General features: G+C 37.5%; 1 protein-coding gene across 1 annotated transcript in view; it reads left to right on the plus strand.

The window, feature by feature from the left end:
- Positions 1–1,207: 1,207 nt before the first annotated feature.
- Positions 1,208–9,061, plus strand: part of TSPAN19 (tetraspanin 19) — a 16,360-nt gene continuing 8,506 nt past the window's right edge. The window contains exons 1-4 of the mRNA XM_021687666.1: positions 1,208–1,273; positions 1,353–1,425; positions 4,078–4,202; positions 7,953–8,027. Coding sequence (XP_021543341.1) covers positions 1,208–1,273; positions 1,353–1,425; positions 4,078–4,202; positions 7,953–8,027 — 339 coding nt within the window. The remainder of the gene's footprint in view (positions 1,274–1,352; positions 1,426–4,077; positions 4,203–7,952; positions 8,028–9,061) is intronic.

A 9,061-nucleotide genomic window follows, 5' to 3' on the forward strand; every position in this document is an offset into this window, starting at 1 on the left:
AAACAGGCCAGACACTGGAGGAATCTAAGAATAAGAATGGAGGACAGAAACTGGAGAAACCAAATGGCAGGAGGGGACTTCAAAGCAGAGGGTGGAAGACAAAGCCTGGAGAGACTCCTTCAGCTGGGAAGGAGAACCCTGGCATTTCAGGGAGGAATGTGGCCTTGGGGCAGAGTAGGGAGGGGCAGTGCATAGACTCTAATCTAGACATCTCTTATTTCTCACCTTTCCAGGGCATCCTTCAGTTCAACAAACAGATCTTCCCAAGTAGAGACAAATAGCTTCAAATTAATCTTATTAAATCTGATTTCATCATGTCAATTACACACTGCAAGATTAAAACACTATAAACTACAATACTTTGTAAAATACGGTACTAGCTAGAACTGAAACAGTGAAGGAAAGAGAAAACCCAGAAACATGCCCAAGAAAATTTAAAACCTTCATTTCTAATAAAGCACCAAACACCAATGATCTAAGTGTTGATTTCCCATAAAAGTTTTAGGAAACTAAATTAAATAATGTTTAACACAACCTTAAGTTAAGGTTTGTTCCCTTCCATTATATACCAAACTAAATTACTCACTAATTAAATAATCTGATTCATCTACTCATTTATTAATTCAACAAGTATCTATTGAGTAGCTACTGTGTGCTACACTCTGGGATTATAATGGTACACAAGACCTACTCTCTCCACTAATAGACCTCAGAGTCTACATGGGAAGAAAAGACAAGTAAAGAGAAAATAGAAGGGCAACAAATTGAGGTTAGGCAAAGGCTTCCAAGGTGAGAACTCAACAAAGAGTCGACATTATTCTGGGAAACAGAAGGGACAGGCAGTGGTGAAGGAAAGCTTTCCAGCAAGGAGAACAAGGTGCGTTAAGACTGGAAACAAAGTATTTTACTTTTTGAAAACTGGAAGAAGTTTCGTAAGGTGGCTATTGGCATGTTACTCAAATGCCTTCTTGGTCTCAACTGCCTAGTGCAGATGGAGAAGACAGGCCCAGTTTCAAGATATCTTCAACATGTCCTCATCTTTGGGAGGGTGGAGGGGAATGCTATATTGACAACTGGTATCAGAAGAAAAATGTGCAAATAAATGACATGAGCAGGCAGAATTATTTAAAGTTGTTACTGTGGTGACTATTTATAGTAAAAGTTGTGGTTATCTTTTCAGAAACACCAATATCCAGGGAGAAAAAGAATGTTAAGAAAAAACAAAATGTTAATTTTTAAATACTTTCTTAATCTCATTAATGGAGCCTTCTTGGTAAGATTCTTTATAATTATTTCATAAAGAAAATGTAATGCGTTTTTATTAGCGAATATAAACACTGTTTTTTCTGTAGGTTCTTGGACTTTTACTCATGGGATTTGGTGCATGGTTCTTATTGGATAGAAATAATTTTTTCACAGCTTTGGGTATGTATCTATTTTTCTTTTGCTCTCTGAGTGAAGCCAGGCATTCCATTTTAAATAACTGCATACATAATATATTCAGCAGGTGGCAGTATTTCTCCAAAATTCATTAAGTATTGTCCAATGGAAGATTGTGTGTTGTTCTACTACACTCTGGATGAAAAGATAATGGAGACCAATGTAGTGCTCAAGTTAAATCATTTCTTTTAAAACTCAGTTACTCTCCCCATTATATGTTACAAATAAAATATAATATTATCCAAATATAAATGAAATAGTTGAATGCGTTTAACTAAATTTAAAAACCCTTCGTTTTACCATTTTGTGGTATGCTGTGGTCACTATGGACTGAAGTTTAATAGACTAAGTGTTATTTTCGTATACATATCCTTGGTGGTTGGGAAGGAAGCCATATTTCAAGTGCTCAGTAGCCATAAGGGGCTATTGGGTGTTGGCTATCTTACTAGGCAGTGCAGATTTAGATTCTTTCCACTACTCAGTAAGCTCTATTAGACAGCACTGTTATCATTAAATATATGACAAAAAGCATGCATACTGTAGAACAAACATTTCTTAGTGGACTTCAAGTAAGAAAAAACACGTTTGTAGGAAAACAAAAGCTAAATAAAAAGACTTAATAGGTAATAAAGTACTACAAAGTATTGAATAATTTAGTTAAACTTCAGCTACACCTAAGTGCCTGGTATCTTTATTCTCTTCTGTTTATATACTTTGCTTATGGTAAAGTGTTTGTGATGTCTGAGTGCATTAGTGGTTTGCTCAGAGTACATGGGTGTGTGGAGATCTTATGACAGCCTTTCTTCTTTCCTTTCCTTCCCCAGAAGAATGGCATTGGTAGCTTCCACTTATTTAGTGTTGATTATGTGCCAGGCATTGGGTTAAGCACTTCCCATACAGGATCTACTTTAATAATGTAGTAGTTAAGGTAGTGCAAAAGTCTTTTCTTTTTTCTTTCCCTCCATTGTGGAATTGAAAGATAATTCTCATTAACCTTAACGTACTTGCCTTATGCAAAAAAATATATCCTAAACAGGCAGTCAGAAACTTATCCTTTAAGTTCTGTTTCTTTTTAAAAAATTATGTATTTAAACATTTAGTGAAATCTCGGTTAAGGTTTTAAGACATGGAACTGAAAATAACCAGTTTGTGGCAAGAAAGTGGTTGGTTCCTCCCCTCTCTTTTATGTGCCACTTCCAACGAACTTACCTCTTCTTAAAAATGATTTTGCCTTCCCCTCTCCATTTGTAATAACACCAGGCCACCTAAAAGCCCCATCTTCTTTCCCTCTGCCCCAGTAATAACCTCCAACAGCCTCGTGTTCTGATCTCTTTTCTCAGCCATCTTCCAAATACCACTGAAATAATTTAAGATGAAAATCTACCCATAGAACACGAAAAGCTTTTTTCTGGTTCCCCACTGCAATTATTTATTCATAGGACAAATATTTATAGAGTCTGTTCTACATGTTAGGCGCAATCCCGTGAGCTGAGGATACTGTACTGTACAAGACAGACAGATTTTGTCCTCGCGGAGCTTAACTCCAATGAGGAAGACTGGATAAGAGCCTACAAAATGTGCATAATTTGTCCCCTGCAAACCTGCCCGGTTTCACCTGCTTCAAACCCTAAGTGCCAGCAAAGCTGAATATCCAACACATACTGTGCCGTGTCTCAGAATGCCTCTGTCATTCCAACCGAGATCTTTTCAATCCTCATTAAAGCCCAAGCACAGTGTTGCCTTCACCAGCAATCTTGCCTACCTACACTCTCCAGCCTCCTCCCCCTACGGGCTTAGGGTCTCCTGTACCCAGGGGCATGCTGGTAAACGTTTAACAACTGGCTCTGGGATAGAAAGTCTTGATTTATGGTATCTACTGATTTCTGTGGTTTAAAGATGTAATGCCACAATGGCTGATTTCACAGTGCCAACATGAATTGGGTTGGCTTACGAATTTTGTGAAAATGTAACAGTTGGCGTTTATGAGCCAGAACAAGCTGGCTTCCAGGACACCACTGCCATGAAACCCCATAAAACCTACGGCATATTTAATTTACTTCTTCTTCTTCTTTTTTTTTTTTTTTTGACAAATATTTGTTAGGCATTTAGTGTTCTACAGTCTGTGTCATAACACTAAACATTTAACAATTAGTCTGTTGACTATATAAATATATATAGTCTCTAGCAGAGAGCTCAGTCTAGATGGAGAGAGAATAAAATATAGTTTTAATGGGGTCATATTACCAATAAACTCAGACTTTCATATAAGAGAAACTTAACCCACACATGTTAGATGCCCCTAAAATTTGTATGAATAAATTCATAAATGTTTGGATGTTCATTAAACATAGAAGAATTCACCCCAGGAAAAAAAATTTCTGCCTTCATAGAAGACGATGAAGATAAGGTAAAAGAAAGACATCTTTTGAGATTGAAGAAATTTGCTATCATGTCATTAATGGAAGAAAAGTTGTTGCCAAGACTAAGTAAGAGGGTGCCAGAATGAAGTTTAAAAAAGAGAGACAGAGAATCCTACCGGTTTGGCAGCCACTGCTTAGGGAAATCTTAGGTTACTGCATATATTATTAAATAAAATACAACATCACCTAATAATAATTTATTTTGTGGTTTCCACAGATGAAAATAATCACTTGATAGTATATATTTGTCACATTTTGATTGGAACCAGATCTGCTATTGTTCTTCTTTGTCTCTTGGGTTATTTGGGAATTCACAGTGAAATCAGATGGCTCCTACTTCTGGTATGTATTTCATCTTAATAGTCTGAACTAATTTGTGTCTTTGATTTTGAGTGTCTATGTCACACAAATGAGCAATAATGATTTACGTCATAACATTGCAGTATAGTGTGCGGTAGGGAATAAGGTACATGAAGCACTCCCTCTCAAGAAACTTCTAGGTAGAATGTTCTTGGTGAGTTTTCCATGGATCAAATCTGGATCTCTGCATTTACACACTTAGATATTATTTTTCAGCAGAGTCAACAGGAATCCATCTCCTAGTGTAAACTACAATTAACCAAAATTAAGAATCTGAAGACTAAAATCCAAATAAACTATTAAAGTCAACAAGCAATGTGGCTTAGCAAGGAAAAGAAAACATATCCTATACTCAGCACATTTTCTCCCTGTGGGAATGCCATGTAGGACGCTTAGCTTATAACTGAGATCACAATTTATTATTTAACAAAGAGAAATAGAACTGCTGAGAGGGCCAGACCCTGGCATCTGGCTAGCACACTATGTCTCCCTAGCCATGTAACGTGAAAAGATAAATTATAATTAGGATTATAGACATGAACATGAGCCATTTACCATACATGTGGCAGGTCTGGATCACAATCCACAGACTCAGATGAAATACAGCTCTTTAACATTTTCTTTAAATCAAATCAGTTTTAATTCACAGGCACTCTCTTGTCCAACAAATATGAAATTCAACTGCAGACATTGTGTCTCTTACCAGGAAGAATGCGGAAAGACTTAGGTTTTATGTAACAATGAAAGTCTCGGTGGTCACTCTGGACACTGGTTATCAATCTGCGCTGGTCACCATGAAAACTCTCACTTTCCCAGCTCACATGATCCCTTCCGGTCTACTCATTCTGCTGTTTGAATGGCCTAGGGTAGCAAAGGCAAAGCTGCTCTTATGTGGTATATCATCCAGGATATCATACAGTATATCAGTGAAACCTTTTGTGAAGGACTGGTAGATAGCCATGACCTCAGCTCCTTCTCCGCAGTATCCTTCCCCTGAAACATTCACCCTCCCAATGACACAGCAATTAAAGGGTTAACGCTTTACACAGGGATCAGTTGCTACCCAATAATCGGTACCTCTTATTATTTGAATATTTCCCCTGGCAGAGGCTTTTTAGGCAAAGCTGGAAACCACACTTCCTTTTCCCCCTGGGGTCTTACCACTCACCAGGGGAATGCCAGGAAGCCCAATGCGTGACTCTGTTGCTCTGGGAATGCGCAGGGCTCCACAGTCAGGCTCAGACTCTTTCTAGTCCAAAACGAGATCTTCTCAAATCCCACCTTTCTCTTCTTCCAGGACATTGAGCATAATTTTCTCATTGGGCTTCTAATTTTGGATCTGGAAACCAGGACAGAAATGGCTTACAGGAACATTGTGATTTTCTCCTTGCCATACATTTCCATTTAGGCAAAGAAGGCACAGAGCCTGATACTAGTATAAGAAGGGGAGGTCAGTAAGGAAAGGGGGAAACTAGAGGGAGAAAACCAGACATCTTCTAACTTTCTGCCTTATGGGATTCAAGTATTTATGGGCTATGACCGAGAAGCCTGACAGACCCCATCATAAGGAATGTGCATAATACTAGGTCCTGAAGCCGAGACACCACACTCTTGTCTGGATGCTCCAAGGAAGGGAACTGCTACTTTTTGCCATCAGGCCACTTTCCCTATTCTCCTCTGAATTTACCAGTACTTTTCTGATAGATACATTTTTCCTTTAACGATGTTAATTTATGCAGTCAAGTTACGGGCAAATTTTATAGGCCTAAGCACTATTCTTTGGCTTAAAGGTGATTTTGCATACCCCAACTCCAGTTGAATAGATATTATAGTTTCACAGTCTAACTCTTCAGGACAGTTTTTTTTTGGGGGGGGGGGATTTTTTTTTTTTTAAGATTTTCTTTTTTTGAGAGAAAAAGAGAGAGAGGGAGAGAGCATGAGCATGGGGGCGGGCAGAGGGAGAGGGAGAAGCAGGCTCCCCATTGGGCAGGGAACCTTTTGACTAAGCTAGTATTCAACTCTGTTAAGTGTCTACCAGCTCTATCCCAGGACCCAGGACTCTGAGATCATGACCTGAGCTGAAGGCAGACACTTAACCGATGGAGCCACCCATGTGCCCCTTCGGGACAGTTTACTTCCCTTTTTTAAAAGTTCTTGGGCAGTATCTCACAGTACTCTGTAAGTGCTAATAACACATAAATACACTGAATTTGTCTTATTACAATAGACATCTAACTACTGTTAAAAGGGAATCTTCAAAGGTAAAAATCATGACTTAACATTTGTGTCAATGACCATGTGTCAGAAACTTTATTTAAATAATTAATCAGGAGTGCCTGGGTGGCTCAGTCGGTTAAGCATCTGCCTTCGGCTCAGGTCATGAACCCAGGGTCCTGGGATTGAGTCCCTGCTCAGCGGGGAGCCTGCTTTTCCCTCTCCCTCTTCCTGCCACTCTGCCTACTTGTGCTCTCTTTCTCTGTCAAATAAATAAATAAATAAATCTTTGAATAAATAAATAATAATTACTCAGTAAGGGAACTGTAAGAAGTAACAACTGGTTGAAGGAGAATTAGATTTGTGGAGATTTAATTCTCTATAGACTGTATTCATTTGCCTTTCCATTAATAGGAATCATTTTGCATTGCTATGGACAGGGAACTTTTGTATTACTATCAGGATTCTGTACAGAGTTGAATACTAGTTTAGTCAAAGTTAATATTGCATATTCTCATAAGGTCAGAAACCTGGGAAAGTCCATTAGACCACAACCAGCTTGCCATTAAAAAGAAACTCAGTAATATTTTTTTATTGTTTTACACAATTTTTCCTGCTTCTACCAATCTCCTTCTAGTGAAGGTTAAGTGAGATAACGTATATAGAAGTATTAGAAATCTAAACTTCTAAACAGATCTAAACACCATATTTTTGTCTCTGAAATGTTTGTCTCTGAAAATAGGAAATATAATTTATATCAATCAAACAAATTTTAACTGACTGTTTTAAAGTACTAATGTTTAAAATATGTGCAATTAAGAATACTAACAGTAAGTCATTCTTTTATTTTAGTTAGTAAAATATTCAGACTGCTAATTTTTAAAAATCATTATGAATTCTAGATAATGTGTATTACTGTGTGCTCCTGTGATGAAGAAAATTGCAGTGGCTGTAAGTTTAAAAAATATAGTTACATAAGTGTGAAAATGATTTCACTTGGCTTTGGATAGAAGTATTTTCAGTTTTCAAAGCAAGAGTTTAAATGTACCTACAGACTTAATTTTATTATAGCAGATGATTTTGTATTTTCTGGGGGTTTGTTATTGTTGTTACTTTGCACCTGATGGGTTTGTGTAGTAGGTCACAGTTCAGTGAGTTTTCTAGTATTAGTGGACTGGCGTGTTAAGTGGAGGTCCAGATAAGTGAGTTACTCTCTATTAACAGTTTTTGGATCTGAATGAAGGAAAATCATCAACAACTTTGTAGAACAAGTGGTCTATAGCATGCTCACTGAACACGATCACTTCTTTCTTAATTCTTATCCAAATGCTCAGTGAATTTTTTTCTTTGCCTTTTTGTTTGAATAACTTCACTCATGTATATGAGGGCAGGGAACCATCAATACCTGTGTGTATTTTAAGACTTTGTATTTCCTATGATATGCATTTTCCCATCACTGAAGTATCTAAGATACATATTAGAAACATAGTTGCCATCTCTGTTTTTCTTTTGTTTCAGTACACAGCACTGTTAATGTGGGCCTTTGGTGTTCAGGTTGTACTTTCAACATTCATCTTCATAAAGAAAAAGGAGGTATGGAAAGATCATCCCTTTATTTGAAATCTAAAGAAAATTGAGTATCTAAAATTATTGAGGCCTATGAGCCTATATTAAGAGCAAAAGGTAAATGGCTTTCGGGGTGGGGGGCGGAGATTCATTGGAAGTACTATAGAATTCTATAAGGAAAGGGCCAGGGGTCAGATCGGAAAGGTGGGCTAGGGAAATTTGTCTTCAGCTCAGCAGAAGATTGAGAAAGTGTAAATGTAAATAACAAAGAACATGGGGGAAGAGGAGATGATACTAAGAGTAGGGAATCCAAAATTGGCCCCCCAGCCAACTGTGACTACCATGACTGACCCAATTCTATTTTTCTATATAGGCTGACTATATTCTATTTTTTGGAAAGAAACACCTTTAGACTTGTATAAATTTGAAATTTTGTGATTTTATTTAAATGAGATGAACTGAGGGCACCTGGTGCCTGGGTGGCTCAGTTGGTTAAGCATCCAACTCTTGGTTTCAGCTCAGGTCATGATCATGGGTTGTTAGATCAAGCCTTACATCAGGTTTCCCACTGAGTGGGAGTCTGTTTAAAGATTCTCTCCCGGGCCCCTGGGTGGCTCAGTTGGTTAAGCAACTGCCTTCAGCTCAGGTCATGATCCTGGAGTCCTGGGGCCGAGTCCTGCATTGGGCTTCCTGCTCAGCGGGGAGTCTTCTTCTCCCTTTGACCCTCCCCTCTCTCGTGCTCTAGCTCTCTCAGTCTCTCTCTCAAATAAATAAATAAAATCTTTCTAAAAAAATTTAAAAAAATAAAGATTCTCTCCCTGCCCACCCCCTCAAATAAATTTTAAAAATCTGTAAAATAACAATAAATTAATAAATAAATGAGATGAACTGAATAATTCATGTATTTTGCATAGGTAGGACCATGAGTGATATAATTAATCACAGGATTTATATTTATCAAATTAAGTTTAAAAAACACATAATAAGTTATCTGAAAAAAAACCTTTTGGAAACAAAACTTAACTATTGAGATCAATGATTACTTTCAATTTTTAAAGAAA

This window comes from Neomonachus schauinslandi, chromosome 5 (genome assembly GCF_002201575.2).
Source record: "Neomonachus schauinslandi chromosome 5, ASM220157v2, whole genome shotgun sequence".
Taxonomy (NCBI): domain Eukaryota; kingdom Metazoa; phylum Chordata; class Mammalia; order Carnivora; family Phocidae; genus Neomonachus; species Neomonachus schauinslandi.